At 45.1% G+C, this 16,951-nt stretch overlaps 1 protein-coding gene across 2 annotated transcripts in view; it reads right to left on the bottom strand.

The window, feature by feature from the left end:
• Positions 1-1,336: 1,336 nt before the first annotated feature.
• The window catches only part of TAF4 (TATA-box binding protein associated factor 4), a 222,454-nt gene continuing 206,839 nt past the window's right edge, over positions 1,337-16,951 (bottom strand). Inside the window, exons 13-16 of one of the 2 annotated variants that reach the window (XM_063959325.1) lie at positions 10,649-10,774; positions 10,120-10,176; positions 9,911-10,030; positions 1,337-3,027 (exon numbers count right to left, since the gene is read on the bottom strand). In XM_063959325.1, coding sequence (XP_063815395.1) covers positions 2,860-3,027; positions 9,911-10,030; positions 10,120-10,176; positions 10,649-10,774 — 471 coding nt within the window. In that variant the 3' untranslated portion in view covers positions 1,337-2,859. The remainder of the gene's footprint in view (positions 3,028-9,910; positions 10,031-10,119; positions 10,177-10,648; positions 10,775-16,951) is intronic. The other variant, XM_063959326.1, reaches the window with a different exon arrangement.

The following is a 16,951-nucleotide window of genomic DNA, read 5'->3' as shown; positions in this document are numbered from 1 at the left end:
GGGTCATGGTGTCTGTGTGCTGTCTATGACTTTTTTTGGTCTGTAATCATTTGGAAACCCCCCTTTCAAAATCCAGCATTTGCCACTGAGCCAGCTCTAGGAAGAGTCCTGTTGGTTCCAAACTTCTTCCATTTACGGATGATGGAGGCCACTGTGCTCATTGGGACCTTCAAAGCAGCAGATATTTTTCTGTACCCTTCCCCAGATTTGTGCCTTGAGACAATCCCATCTTGGAGGTCTACAGACAATTCCTTCAACTTCATGCTTGGTTTGTGCTCAGACATGCAAGTGTGGGACCTTATATCGACAGGTGTGTGCCTTTCCAAATCATGTCCAATCAACTGAATTTACCACAGGTGGACTCCAATTAAGCTGTAGGAACATCTCACGGAATATCAGTGGAAACAGGATGCACCTGAGCTCAATTTTGAGCTTCATGGCAAAGGCTGTGAATACTTATGTACATGTGATTTCTCAGTTTTTTAATTTTAATAAATTAGAAAAAATAAAAAAATTTTTTTAACATGGTCATTATGGGGTAGTATGTGTAGAATTTTGAGGAGAAAAATGTATTTATTCCATTTTGGAATAAGGCTGTAACATAAAATGTGGAAAAAGTGAAGCGCTGTGAATACTTTTTGGATGCACTGTACATCCCCCCCCCCCCCCCCATCTCTGCAAAGTCAGCCTTCCTACAATCTGACACTTTTGTTCTTAAATGGCATGAATTGGACCCTGTCTTTCTACTAGACCATACTATTTAATGATCACTGGAACCTAGGTTCTCACCCACATTTCCATCCGATATTCTGTCACAATTTGTTTGCATCAAGTTTAAAGCAGCATCTTAACGAGTGGGCTCTCACCAATTGCTTGAGGAATGCTCCTTGCAAGGAATTCATAAAGTCACCACTTCTAATGGAACTTGCAAGAGACACCTTACCGTTTCAATTAAAGTCTCCAATGATTATGACCTCTCCTTTCAAAAACATTCTAGTGATGACATGCATTAGGTACCTTCCAAATATTTCTCCCTGTCCTGGTGGTCTACAGATCACCCCAGTGCGAATTATGTCCTTATTCCCTGTTTCCATGGTCACCCAAAAGGCCACAGTTTTGTTTCAATGTTTTGTATTAAAGTAATATTTATGCTGTTTTTCACATACATTGCTACTCCTCCAATTTTTCCCATTCTGTCCCTCCTAAATAGAGTATATGCAGGGAAAATGCATGCATTGCCGGTCCATAGAAGAATTTTACAGTTGTGTCAGCATTATAGCATGACCATAATAACCAATACAAACACATTGTACAGATAAATTCGTTTTTAATAAAGGAGTTAATTTTCTTTCAATCCTATATAAAACAATAGCAATTAAAAACTTCATTTTTGAAAGTAATATATTTACATATGAACAAGTAACTGTGCAAAATGTACAAGAAAACAAAATGGAAAGACAAGATCGGCGGGCGGGGGGAGACGACATTGTGATGTAACAGCGGTCAGATACAAATACTGATCAGAGTTCTGTGAACAAGGCAGAGATTTCTGTAATAAGGGGAACACACAAAGCCAGACTATTTACACTCATAAAAGTATTACCAATCAACAGTTTAATACAGTAACCTCTGAAAATATAAAGAACCAATTAGTATATTTATTTTTCCGCAATAAAAAAATAGGTACAAAGACGGGCTATTGCCATGGCGACAGAAAGTTTGTCTCCAAAGCTTGCATACTGTTATTAACAAAATAATTATGGTTTTTATATAGTAATTAGTGGTAGAATGGGGGACTTCATGTTATACTATTCCCCCTCCCCCACTATCATGTGCCAAAACTTATCTACAGTAACTACCCAACATATCGCAGCAAGCTATGTAGACTGTGTATCAGAGGACAGGGGAGGGCGAGAACAAAAACTAAGCTTTAATTTATACCCCTCTGTGCAATAAACACAGGAGTCTCTGGCAGAGTGCAGGTGAAGAGCGTTCATCTCATGAAACATAAATGAAAATGATGCGCATATTATATATATATATATATATATATATATATATATATATATATATATATATATATATATATATATATATATGCGCCGGCAGGAAATATATTTGCAAATAAAAAAAGCATGATAGCATAGCGTGGTAAAAAAAAAAAAATTCCCTGCCCCATCCCCCACCAAAATTTCAATTTGTTTACCTACAGATAAACACTTCTCTAAAGTTTTATTGTGGAAAATGATTTGAAGGTTGAGGTTCATTTGAATAATAAAAGAAAACACACACACACAAAAAGTGTAGATTTACTAAAATTAGAAAGGCAAAGAGGATTCTGGTATGTGGATCCCATGTGCTCGAGCAGGTAAAACCAATAAATATGAGAAGGAAGGGAGCAAATTTGGCTCTGCCATCTGCAAAAAAAGTGGTGACCATTTATTAAAAGGGCAAAATGCTCATAATATCCAGTTCACTGGTGTGAACAGAGAGTAAAAACAGGGTTTTAAAAAAGAATCCATTCTTTAAAAACAAAATCTATTCCACATATGGCTTGTTTTTGCAGAAGGCAGCTTTTCTCAACGTCGACTTGTCCATCCAGGAAATCTGGTCTCTTGCAGCTTACCGCACCGTTTGCCAACAAGGGAGTTTTCGTGAAGCAGTATATATTTAAAAATGGATAGATTTTGGATTGCTGTTAAACAATTGCCATGTCAAAAACAAATAAAAAGGCAAAAGAATCTGCAAAATATAAAATAGTCCCGGCAAGGAGTGGGGGGGTGTCGTCTTTGTAAAAAAAAAAAAAAAAAAATACCTTGATCTTTTCCATTTTTGTTGAGTTTTTGTTTTATTTGTTTTTCACTTAAGGAATGCTTTATATAGCAATAGTGAATGGCTTGTCTCTCGTTCGTTTTCCAAACAAAATATGAGGTCCCTGAGATTGACTCGCGTTATCCTTTGTCTTGTAAACTGTCTGCTGCTGCCTGCCCCAGAACTGCTGGAGGGTGTTGAACTTGTGCTCAATGCCTAGGGAGAGGACACAGTGCAGATTAGACGGATAACACAGGCTGCGGGGTTTAACAGCACTCTCTTGCAGCTGAACTCAAAACCGATGCAGCCATTAAATGGGATATTTAATAGAAACAATTACAAATAAAAAATACAAAAATCCCAAACATATTGTAGAACACTTCTAAAATTAAACAAGGTATCCCTGGTTCCCGGAATTTACTAGGTGACTACAGAGGACAGAAGTGTATATCTTGCAGTGAGTTAGTGTAACATCTGTGAGGAAACCTGTGCAGTTATTGTACATAATGACACAATAGATGGCCCAGCTCAGCCATTATACAGAAGGACCAGATGCAGCTAGACTGAACTTCTCATGGAATAAGACCTTCTCACTGTGCAAATATGCAAGTCAACACCATCATCTGCCTCAATGATTTGCTCCGGAAACCATGCAATATTGGTTAATTTGGTAAGGGAAGCAGGGTCATATACTTGCAATTTGGGGATCAGTATGATATTGCAGCTGTCAGGATAGCGACGCAGGAATCCCGACACCCGGTGAAATACCGGCTGTCGGAATGCCGACCGCCGGCTGAAATCCCCACTTAGGGGGTGGTCCTCACCACCACCTTGGAGGAATATAACCCTGTGGTGACCAAAGGTTGCCTCTGGGCCCAAAGCATGGCGAGCCCGCGAGGGGACAAGCTGCGCTCGCCGCCAGGATCCCGGCATTGGTCTACTGACAGCCCGTAAATTGACTGCCTCCCGCAATTTGTTATGTACTTTTACAAGTGGTGCAAATATTCCTATATTTCTGCAATAGACTAAAACCTGCTAACTGGCATCATACAAAGTTTTAAAGTTCATACAATCACTATCAACCTTTTTTGTATTTCTAGACTGAAATTACTGTCCTCTGGAGATCTGCAGAACAGACTCATTGCTTTAAAGATACAGATTTGCAGACCTTAAAATTGACAAAAATAAATAGCTCTCGCCTTTAACAATTACTGTATGTACAGAAAATAGGATTTTAATTACCTACCGGTAAATCCTTTTCTTGTAGTCCGTAGAGGATACTAGGGTCCATTTAGTTATATGGGGTATAGACTAGGAGTCATGGGCACTTTAAGAATTTGATAGTGTGGGCTGGCTCCTCCCTCTATGCCCCTCCTACCAGACTCAGTCTAGGAAACTGTGCCCGAGGAGATGGACATACTGTGAGAGAAGGATTGATAAGGATAGTGGTGAGATTCCGAACCAGCACACACAACAAGAGGAAAGCCAAGCTAACCAAATTTGAAACAGGAACAGCAACGGCTGAACCAACATTACTTAACCAAGTAACAGTGCAGGAAGAACGAAGCACTGGGCGGGCGCCCAGTATTCTCTACGGACTACGAGAAAAGGATTTACCGGTAGGTAATTAAAATCCTATTTTCCCTTATGTCCTACAGGATACTGGGGTCCATTTAGTGCCATGGGGATGTACCAAAGCTCCCAAACTGGGTGGGAGGGTGCTGAGGTTCCTGCAGAACTGACTGACCAAATTGAAAGTCTTCAGAGGCCAAAGTATCGAACTTGTAGAACTTAGCAAACGTGTTCGAACCTGACCAAGTAGCTGCTCGGCAGAGCTGTAAAGCCGAGACACCCCGGGCAGCCGCCCAGGAAGAACCGACCGACCTAGTAGAGTGGGCCTGTACAGATTTTGGACACGGATACTTGCCGTGGAATAAGCATGTTGGATAGTAAGTCTGATCCAGCGTGCAATTGTCTGCTTTGAAACAGGACACCCAATCTTATTGGGATCATAAAGAACAAACAGCGAGTCCGTCTTTCTGTGATGAGCTGTTCTTTTCACATGCACCTTCAAAGCCCTCAATTCATCTAAAGAATTTGAAGTAGCAGAGGTGTCGGTGACAACCGCAACCACAATAGATTGGTTGATGTGAAATGCGTCCACCACTTTAGGAAGAAATTGCTGACGAGGTCTGAGTTCAGCTCTGTCCTCATGGAAAACTAAATAGGGACTTTTGTGAGACAAAGACCCCAGCTCCGACACACGTCTTGACAAGGCCAACAGTGTGATGGTCTTCCACGCAAGATATTTTACGTCCACCTCCTGTAACGGTTCAAACCAGTCAGATTGGAGGAACTGCAGCACCACATTGAGATCCCAAGGTGCCGTGGGAGGCACAAAGGGAGGTTGGATGTGCAGAACACCTTTCAAGAACGTCTGGACCTAAGGGAGAGAAGCCAATTGTTTCTGAAAGAAAATGGACAAGGCCGAAATCTGTACTTTTATGGAGCCCAGACGCAGGCCCACATCCACGCCATCCACGAAAAAGCAGAAAACGTCCCAGATGAAATTCCACCGCAGAATAATTTCTGCTCTCACACCAAGAGACGTATTTCTTCCAAATACGATGGTAATGCCTAGACGTTACCCCCTTCCTGGCTTTGATCATAGTCGGGATAACCTTGTTAGAGATCCCTCTCCTGGCTAGAATCAGCCGTTCAACTTCCATGCCGTCAAACGTAGCTGCGGTAAGTCCTGATAGACGAACGGGCCCTGTTGCAGATAAACCTCGCGAAGAGGTAGAGGCCACGGAACTTCGAGGAGCATCTCTAGAAGGTCCGCGTACCAGGCCCTTCTTGGCCAGTCCGGAGCAATGAATATTGTCTGAACCTTTTCTCTTTTTATTTGTTTTAGAATTCTTGGGATCAGAGGAAGTGGAAGAAACATGTACACCATCTGATAGACCCATGGAGTTGTCAGGGCGTCTATCACCACCGCCTGTGGGTCTTTCGACCTGGAACAATACCGCCTGAGCTTCTTGTTGAGACGAGAGGCCATCATGTCGATCTGTGGATATCCCCATCGACTTGTCAAGCACCTGAACACTTCCGGGTGAAGGCCCTACTCCCCCGGGTGCAGGTCGTGTCTGCTGAGGAAGTCTGCTTCCCAGTTGTCTACTCCTGGAATGAAGGCCGCTGACAACGCCACAGCGTTTCTTTCTGCCCAGAGGAGAATTCTTGACACCTGACATTGCTGCTCTGCTTTTCGTTCCGCCCTGTCGGTTTATTTACGTTACTGCCGTCACATTGTCCAACTGGACCTGAATTGCCCGATCTTGAAGAAGATGTGAGGCCTGCAGAAGGGCGTTGTATATGGCCCTGAGTTCCAGAATGTTGATTGGAAGGATGACTGCACCCCCTTGGTGACTGTTCCCCAACCTCTGAGGCTGAGGCCACCATTTTCCCAGAAGGCCAATGCACAGGTGCACAGACACCCGAGTTGGCTTCAGGACATCTCGAACCATCGACTGAATTACCAATGCCTTTTGCAACGGAAGAAACACCTTTTGTGATTCCATGTCCAGCATCATTCCCAGGAATGGGAGCCTCCGTGTTGGCTCTAGGTGAGATATCGGAAGGTTCAGAATCCACCTGTGATCCTGGAGGAGTTTGGTTGAGAGAGCAATGCTGTCCAGCAACCTTTCCCTGGACAGCGCTTTTAGCAGGAGATCGTCCAGATACGGAATTATGTTCACTCCCTGTTTGCAGAGTAGAAACATCATCTCTGCCATCACCTTGGTGAACACCCTCGGTGCCGTGGGGAGACCAAACGGCAGGGCCTGGAACTGGTAGTGACAGTCCTACAGTGCAAACTGGAGATAAGCCTGATGAGGCGGGCCAGATCGGAATATGAAAGTACACATCCTTGATATCCAGAGACACTAGGAATTCCTCCTCCTCCAGACCTGAGATCACCGCTCTCAGAGACTCCATCTTGAATTTGAACACTCGTAAGTACGGGTTCAAAGATTTGAGGTTCAGAATTGGTCTTACCGAACCGTCCGGCTTCGGTACTACGAACAAGTTGAAATAATACCCCTTGTTTAGTAGATGAGGTGGAACTGGAACAATGACCTGAGTCTACCAGTTTTTGGATGGCATGCTGTAAAGTTATACTTGCCTCTTGTGAAACTGGCAAGCCTGATTTGAAGAATTTGTGAGGATGGAGTTTTTGGAACTCCAGTCTGTAGCCCTGGGAAATAAGATCTATGACCCAGGGATCCTGGCACGAATTTGACCAGATCTGACTGAAGAATTGTAGTCTGGCCCCCGTCTGACAGCCTTCCAGGCATTGGGGGTCCACCATCATGCTGAAGTCTTTGAGGAAGCAGAGCCTGAGCTCTGTTCCTGAGCACCTGCAGTTGATGGTTTGCGTGGTTTACCTCTTGCACCGCTGGAGAACGTAGAAGCACCTCTGGATTTGCCCTTGAACTTGGCTGCCCGAAAGGACTGTAACTTAGAAGCTGAATAAGTCTTCTTGGTTGGGGGGGGCTGCGGAAGGAAGATACGTATACTTACCCGCAGTAGTATCTAAACAAGGCGTCTCCTGTGAATTGTAGGCCTTCCGCGCTTTTTCCTAGAGTCCTCGTCAGCAGTCCACTGGCGTAGCCACAAGCCCGTGTGCAGACACTGCCATAGTGGTGGTGCCTGAGTTAAGCACGCCTATTTCCTTTATGGCTTCCACCATAAAGTTCGCAGAGTCCTGTATATGCAGCAGGAGTAAGACAACATCCCCCCTAGATAAGGAATCTAACCCATCAATTAGGTTCACTAACCATTTAGCAATGGCTTTAGTGATCCATGCACATGTAATAGTGGGTCTTTGGGCCACCCCAGCAGCTGTGTACAATGATTTGAGTGTAGTCTCAATTTTACAATCAGCCGTATCTTTCAGGGAGGCTGCACCAAGAACAGGCATTACAATTTTACGTGACAGCCTAGAGACTGATGTGTCCACTATCGGTGGATTTTCCCATTTTTCCTATCCTCCAGAGGAAAAGGAAAAGATGAGAGCAACCTTTTAGGGATCTGAAACTTCTTATCAGGATTAACCCATGGTTCTTAAAACAGGGTATTCAATTCCTTTGACACAAGGAAAGTAACTGAGCACTTCTTCTTTACATTAAAATAAGATTCCTCACATTCCTCTGACACCTTATCAGGAATATGCTGAACAAAGCCTCTTTAAGAGCATCTATTCCCTGTGACAGAGCTGCATCCCCCCCCCCCTCCATGTCTGACCTGTCAGCGTCAGACTGCAGGATATGGGCCAGAGATCGCTGTTGCGGACAAATGGGAGGGGATTGAGATGCTGTTTTGGGGACTGAGTCTCTTTTCATAAACTCATCCACAGTCTGTTTTAAGTATTGTGTCTCTTTCTCATTGCGGAACAATTTTGTAGAAAGAGTGGAGATCATTCCTTTAAGAGAATGAAAACACTCCGGTTCAGCCCCGCTATTCTGTGAACCCTGAGTACCCAGTAGTGAGCCCCCTGGTGAGGAGGAACACTCTGCTGTACAAGAAACACACTCTTTGCCTGACATAACGTAAATGTGACAGCACACACACACAGGAACAGGTTAAGCACAAGTAACCCACAAAGAGCCGTTAAGGGAGACACAGAGTTGTTTGGAGCCAGCCAACACCGCTAATGCCAAGCTTAGCCGGTCGCAGACTAAGTACCCTGATAGGGGACTTAGTACACTTATAGTCGCTCCCTCCCTGCTTTGACCCCCTGGTACCGCTAAGGTAATCTGGAGTCACACCGGAGGAGCTGTGCGTCCCTGTCAGTCAGTGTCTGTGTCCACTGCATAGGGAAAATGGCGCTGGTGAGCTGCTGGATCCTCTCATAGTAAAGCCCCGCCCCTTCAATGACGCGCTGTATTTCCGCTTTTTTTTATACTGGCTAAGGTTATTTGTGTGCTTAAAATGGAGCAGAACAGTTTTAAGGCTGTTTGCTAGTTTGGGTACTGTGTACAGTGTACTGTGTCTGGAGACACATTCTGCCCCGTGCTTCTCCGTGCCCTCGTGCCGCCATAGTGGCTGGCACCCTGCTAACCGGGACGCCGGCTCAGTATTCACCGCTCTTCATTCTGTGTCCTGTCAGCGGGGAACGGGACCATTAACCCTTCAAGAGGTTGGGCCTTTAACCCCCCTAAGTCCCACGAAGCAGGCAGGCTGGTGCCAACCAGCCCTGCCTGAAAACAACAAACATAGAAAATAAATGCAGAAAACTATTCAGGAGCTTCCTTCAGCGTGACCGGCTTCTCCGGGGACATTTTCTAAACTGAGTCTGGTAGGAGGGGCATAGAGGGAGGAGCCAGCCCACACTATCAAATTCTTAAAGTGCCCATGACTCCTAGTGGACCCGCCTATACCCCATGGTACTAAATGGAACCCCAGTATCCTCTAGGACGTAGCAGAAAATGTGTCATTCTTAAGGGAGGTATGTTCTACCCTAACAGCCTTATTCAGTAAGGCCCGCAGATTACCGAATTATCGCATAAGAAACCCCTCACCGTGCGATCACATCCTGGAAGGATGCAATCACATTATGATTGACAGCGACGGCCATCGGAGGGGAACCTGTGCTGGGCGACCCCCAGCATGCGAGTGCAAGCAGTGGCAGATTCTGCTATTTAGCATAATCTGCTACTGATACTGAATCAGGTCCAAAGTACACCACCACGTATATAAAGCATCTAAAGCTCCATCTTCAACGTCAGGAGTTACCTGAGAACACAAGCCACACCTCATGCATATGCTGCACAGGATTCCACTGTCTAACAGTTCCTGATGGAAAATGTTAAACTCAAGTGTCAGTATGGCCTGCCATCCAAAGTTACTTCTGGCTTAGGTTATAGCTATATTACACAAAGCTTCTTCAGTCTCAATGTGGGAAACAATGCAATGACTTCACAAGGATGAAAATTTCTGTGTACTCTAAACAAGTCACATTGAGAAGTAATGGTTCTGACTACCACAGTTTTCCTCTAGCCTTCTTTTCAATGGAAATAAGAGTTCCAGAGCAGATACTGACCTCTGACCCAGAACCGGGGCCCGGTGATTCCACTTTCCTCTTTTTTCGAGGGCCAATAGCTGCTAACGCTGTTAAATTGGCGTCTCTCTGCCTCATTTGTGCCAATTCCTGCTGTTGCATCTGTTGAGGGAAGGGAAGGAAGAGAAGGATTTAATTAGGACTATCATATATGAAAGGACATAATCACAAATGTCAAATATTATACTGACCTCCTTAGCTTTCTGTTTTAGCCGTAACTGTTCAGGATCTTCCTGCCGTGACCGAGACTGTGAGGCCAAAGAAAGTAAAACTGTATTAGTCATGTGAAATAACTGGGTAGCACTTTTGCCACATCTGCTAGCACAGAACGCTGAGCAGGGGACGATGGGGCGCGGGGGGAACGCTCATTTCACCCAGCGGTGAAATGAACGATCTAACTAGATTTGGCCTGCATGCAGGTCAATCTAGTACCGGCGATGGCGGTGCTTGGAACCGCGCATCGCTATGGCGCATACACACGGAGAGATCCATACTTAATTTCTAAGCAACTTAGTCAGATTGCTTAGAAATTAAGCAAGGCTCTCTCAGTTTGTACCGCCCTTAACAGCTCAGCAATCAAACTGATAAAACAATTACATTTTATCTGAACCTGTATACAGACAGTTTTATTTAAGAGCAAGTTATTAGCACTGCACCTACAAAAAAAAAACAAAAAAACAAAAAAAAAAAAAACACATTTTGTGGAACATACACACTGACCTTTGCTGCCCGCATGAGAATCTCTCTCTCCTGTTCATCCTTTCTCTGTTTCTCTATTTGGTCGAGCTGCTCAAAGAACTTAAGTTGTGTCCGCACGTCACTTGACTGCTCGTACCGATCATCCTCCTGCAGGAACAATGTGATAATATGATATTGTGAATAAGAAACCAATGTACCTGTAAATCTAATCCTTGAACTATAGCATATGGACCAGTCACACCCATCACCTAGACATACAATACACAGACTGTTCCCACCCATCACCACGGCCTACAGTAAAACAGACCCTTCCCACCCATCACCATGGCCTACAGTAAAACAGACCCTTCCCATCCATCACCATGGCCCACATTAAAACAGATCCTTCCCATCCATCACCAGGGCCTACAGTAAGCAGACCCTTCCCACCCATCACCACAGCCTACAGAAAAACAGACCCTCCCCTCCCATCACCATGGTCTACGATAAAACAGACCCTTTCCACCCATCACCACGGCCTACAGTAAAACAGTCCCTTCCAAACCATTACCACAGCCTACAGTAAAACAGACCCTTCCAACCCATCACCGCGGTTTACAGTACACAGACACTTCCCAACCATCACCATGGCCTACAGTAAGCAGATCCTACCCACCCATCACCATGGCCCACATTAAAACAGATTCTTCCTATCCATCACCAAGGCCTACAGGAGCAGACCCTTCCCACTCATCATCACGCTCTATGGTAAAACAGACCCTTCCTACCCATCACCACGGCCTACAGTACACAGACGCTTCCCATTCATCACAGACCCTTCTCACACAGTACCACAGCTCGTGTGGTCTTGCTCTGTGACCTTGTGTAATAGACAAACACACAAACTTCTGTTTCTGCAATTTGTGGAGTGCTAACAAAAGCTTGGACAAATATCTCCAAAATGTAGAAATCAGCAATTAAATAACACAATAGAATGGGGCTATACACATACATCCATTCCACAGCAGATAATATAATGACCTCATTTATATTCTGCCAAATGTAAATTAGAAGACCAACATTTTAATATTACATAAGACAGGGGTTATCAAACTCAGTCTTCAGGACCCCAAACAGTTCAGGTTTTATAAGTCACACGTGGCTTTGAAATGTGACAGCTGGTGATATACCGTTAAACATTAGTGCTTCCACACACAGGGGAAGATGTATTATGCGGCACATACTGTGCTACTATAGTGTTTCCTGCTGCACCTCTTTACCAAGGCGAAGCAGTAGCAACGAGATGTATGAGCATCTTGTTTGCCGGAGTGGGGAAGTGAAAACTCTGGCGATCCCCACCATAGGCCACAGCGCATTAGCCTAGTTCTGACTCACTGTGTCACCTCCAAGATGGCTCCACTGGGCATGCAGGATATCTCGTAAGCCTTGGGATATCTTCCATGAAGCCCGGCAGATGCAGCAGCCAGGGAAAGTGCTGTCCCTGCTGTGGTGATGGTGTAAGCTGTAATCATATATTGCCTAGCATATTGGTGCTCTATCTTGTAGATAGCAGGGCTGATAGGGACAGGGGCGCTTCATGTAGCACACATCTCTGAATTCACACATGGGGGAGAAGCAATATCAGAGCACATAATGTGCACTGATACCACTAAACCCCCATAACGGTACTTCATACATCTACCTCACATCATTTTATAATCCTAATAGTATAACATAACTAGTTACACTTAACATAATACATTTTTGTTTCAATGGTTCCTGCCCAATTTAATTAAAGGTAATTAGAGGAATATACACAAATTAGAGGAATATACAAGTCATCAAGTCACATATTAAGGTGCACTGCTGGCCAGGATTTGATCAGCCCTTCTATAATATGTTGAGTAAATTTCAGAAATTAGATAGTCAGGCAGAATAAGGATGAACTAATAAACTGCAAAACCAAAACAACTATACGTTTTCATGCAACTTCCATGAACAGCACCACGATGTTTCACTCAGAATAGATTATGACATTATCCATGACAAGTTCTATAGCAAAGTGACAAGCCCGCTAAGTGATATTCCTATATTACCTGATTGCTTGTGGTTTCAGCTCACACAACACACGTAGCAAGATTTTTTTAAATAAAATGTACAGCTGTTATTTGAATATTTTGTTATTTATGTATACTTTCGTGGTCTGGTAATCTTCACTCAAGATTTCAACTACGGCAATTGATACCCAATATTATTTCTGGTGTCGTATGCGTCAGGGATGTACCCCACTTCTTTCTATTTAACTTCTATGGGGGGAATTCAGTTACCTTCGATTGGGTAATTGTGTCGCTGGGGGCTAAACAATTATCCCCGATAAACCTGCACAAGCTGCAAGTTATCAGATTTTGTTTCACCTGCCTCAACAGGCAAAACCCGATTTACGAAACAGCTGCTTACAGTGAAAACACACAGATTTCACTGGACCTGTGTGTTTTAAGGAGAAAATGTATCCTTTTTTTTTTGTGCGGGGGAAAAAATATTGGAGGGGGGGGAATAGAGTAAAAAAAAAAAAAATTCTTAGCACCTAATTTAATTCCTCACTATATATCCTGCTTACATGTTTGTTTGTTTTATTGTTTTTGCCTCTCTTGGTGTAGACTAGAGTGTAGCCACCTAGATGGGCAATATTTATTACAGCAAGCTACGTCACGTTGTTCTTTCTTAACACATGGGTCAGCCTACAGCCCTTATACTTGTGTATTTAAGTATTTGACAGTGATTAACTAACCCAAAATGTCTGCCTGAATAATATTACACAACTGCTTCATACCCTTAGAGGTTTACTCTCGACATTGGTTTTCACATTTTAGGTTTTTTTTAAATAGTATGTAGTTTAGTCTCAGGACACGGGCTGTGGTTGTAGCTCCTGTTCTCTCCATTATGCTTGGAAAAAATAAGAATTTACTCACCGGTAATTCTATTTCTCGTAGTCCGTAGTGGATGCTGGGAAATCCGTAAGGACCATGGGGAATAGCGGGCTCCGAAGGAGGCTGGGCACTCTAGAAAGATTTCAGACTACCTGGTGTGCACTGGCTCCTCCCACTATGACCCTCCTCCAAGCCTCAGATAGGATACTGTGCCCGGACGAGCGTACACAATAAGGAAGGATTTTGAATCCCGGGTAAGACTCATACCAGCCACACCAATCACACCGTACAACTCGTGATATGAAACCCAGTTAACAGTATGAAACAACTGAGCCTCTCAACAGATGGCTCAACAATAACCCGATTTAGTTAACCATAACTATGTACAAGTATTGCAGATAAACCGCACTTGGGATGGGCGCCCAGCATCCACTACGGACTACGAGAAATAGAATTACCGGTGAGTAAATTCTTATTTTCTCTGACGTCCTAGTGGATGCTGGGAACTCCGTAAGGACCATGGGGATTATACCAAAGCTCCCAAACGGGCGGGAGAGTGCGGATGACTCTGCAACACCGAATGAGAGAACTCCAGGTCCTCCTCAGCCAGGGTATCAAATTTATAAAATTTTGCAAACGTGTTTGCCCCTGACCAAGTAGCAGCTCGGCAAAGTTGTAAAGCCGAGACCCCTCGGGCAGCCGCCCAAGATGAGCCCACCTTCCTTGTGGAATGGGCATTGACAGATTTTGGCTGTGGCAGGCCTGCCACAGAATGTGCAAGTTGAATTGTACTACAAATCCAACGAGCAATAGTCTGCTTAGAAGCAGGAGCACCCAGCTTGTTGGGTGCATATAGGATAAACAGCGAGTCAGATTTTCTGACTCCAGCCGTCCTGGAAACATATTTTCAGGGCCCTGACCACGTCTAACAACTTGGAGTCCTCCAAGTCCCTAGTGGCCGCAGGCACCACAATAGGCTGGTTCAAATGAAACGCTGACACCACCTTAGGGAGAAACTGGGGACGAGTCCTCAATTCTGCCCTATCCATATGGAAAATCAGATAAGGGCTTTTATAAGACAAAGCCGCCAATTCTGATACTCGCCTGGCAGAAGCCAAGGCCAATAACATGACCACCTTCCACGTGAGATATTTCAGATCCACGGTTTTTAGTGGTTCAAACCAATGTGATTTTAAGAAACTCAACACCACGTTGAGATCCCAAGGTGCCACAGGAGGCACATATGGGGGCTGAATATGCAGCACTCCCTTTACAAATGTCTGAACTTCAGGTACTGAAACTAGTTCTTTCTGAAAGAAAATCGATAGAGCCGAGATCTGTACCTTAATGGAACCCAGTTTTAGGCCCATATTCACTCCTGCTTGCAGGAAATGCAGAAATCGACCTAGTTGAAATTCCTCAGTTGGGGCCTTTTCGGCCTCACACCATGCAACATATTTCCGCCATATGCGGTGATAATGATTTGCTGTAACCTCTTTCCTGGCTTTAATAAGCGTAGGAATGACTTCCTCCGGAATGCCCTTTTCTTTCAGGATCCGGCGTTCAACCGCCATGCCGTCAAACGCAGCCGCGGTAAGTCTTGGAACAGACAGGGCCCCTGCTGTAGCAGGTCTTGTCTTAGCGGCAGAGGCCACGGGTCCTCTGAGATCATCTCTTGAAGTTCCGGGTACCATGTTCTTCTTGGCCAATCCGGAACCACGAGAATTGTGTTTACTCCTCGCTTTCTTATTATTCTCAATACCTTTGGTATGAGAGGCAGCGGAGGGAACACATAAACTGACTGGTACACCCACGGTGTCACCAGAGCGTCCACAGCTATCGCTTGAGGGTCTCTTGACCTGGCGCAATACCTCTCTAGTTTTTTGTTTAGGCGGGACGCCATCATGTCCACCTGTGGACGATCCCACTGATGTACAATCATTTGGAAGACTTCTGGATGAAGTCCCCACTCTCCCGGGTGGAGGTCGTGTCTGCTGAGGAAGTCTGCTTCCCAGTTGTCCACTCCTGGAATGAACACTGCTGACAGTGCTAGTACATGATTTTCCGCCCATCGGAGAATTCTTGTGGCTTCTGTCATTGCCATTCTGCTTCTTGTGCCGCCCTGTCGATTCACATGGGCGACTGCCGTGATGTTGTCTGACTGGATCAGCACCGGCTGGTGTAGGAGCAGGGATTTTGCTTGACTTAGGGCATTGTAGATGGCCCTTAGTTCCAGAATATTTATGTGAAGGGAAGTCTCCTGACTTGTCCATAGTCCTTGGAAGTTTCTTCCCTTTGTGACTGCCCCCCAGCCTCGCAGGCTGGCATCCGTGGTCACCAGGACCCAGTCCTGAATGCCGAATCTGCGACCCTCCAGAAGATGAGCACTCTGCAGCCACCACAGAAGAGACACCCTGGTTCTTGCAGACAGGGTTATCAAGCGATGCATCTGAAGATGCGATCCGGACCACTTGTCCAACAGGTCCCACTGAAAGATTCTGGCATGGAACCTGCCGAATGGAATTGCTTCGTAAGAAGCTACCATCTTTCCCAAGACCCGCGTGCAGTGATGCACCGATACCTGTTTTGGTTTCAGGAGGTCTCTGACTAGAGAAGACAACTCCCTGGCTTTCTCCTCCGGGAGAAACACTTTTTTCTGGACTGTGTCCAGAATCATCCCCAGGAACAGTAGACGTGTCGTCGGGACCAGCTGTGACTTTGGGATATTCAGAATCCAGCCGTGCTGGTTCAGCACTTCCTGAGATAGTGCTACTCCCACCAACAACTGTTCTTTGGACCGTGCCTTTATTAGGAGATCGTCCAAGTACGGGATAATTAAAACTCCCTTTCTTCGAAGGAGTATCATCATTTCCGCCATAACCTTGGTAAATACCCTTGGAGCCGCCTCGAATTCCAGCATGTATCCCTGAGATACTACTTGAAGGATCCAGGGATCCACCTGTGAGCGAGCCCACTGATCGCTGAAATTTCTGAGGCGGGCCCCCACCGTACCTGGCTCCACCTGTGGAGCCCCACCGTCATGCGGCGGACTTGGAAGAGGAAGCGGGGGAGGACTTTTGTTCCTGGGAACCTGCTGTCTGTTGCAGCCTTTTTCCCCTACCTCTGCCTCTAGACAGAAAAGACCCTCCTTTTCCACGCTTGTTTTTCTGGGTCCGAAAGGACTGAACCTGATAAAATGGCGCCTTCTTAGGCTGTGAGGGAACATGGGGTAAAAATGCTGACTTCCCAGACGTTGCTGTGGAGACTAGGTCGGAGAGACCATCCCCAAATAATTCCTCCCCTTTATAAGGCAAAACTTCCATGTGCCTCTTGGAATCTGCATCTCCCGTCCACTGACGAGTCCATAAGCATCTCCTAGCAGAGATAGACAATGCACTTACTTTAGATGCCAGCCGGC

Source organism: Pseudophryne corroboree, chromosome 3, assembly GCF_028390025.1.
Source record: "Pseudophryne corroboree isolate aPseCor3 chromosome 3, aPseCor3.hap2, whole genome shotgun sequence".
In the NCBI taxonomy this organism is placed as follows: domain Eukaryota; kingdom Metazoa; phylum Chordata; class Amphibia; order Anura; family Myobatrachidae; genus Pseudophryne; species Pseudophryne corroboree.
Note: the sequence above shows the minus strand (reverse complement) of the source record. Positions and strands in the feature narration are given on the sequence as shown.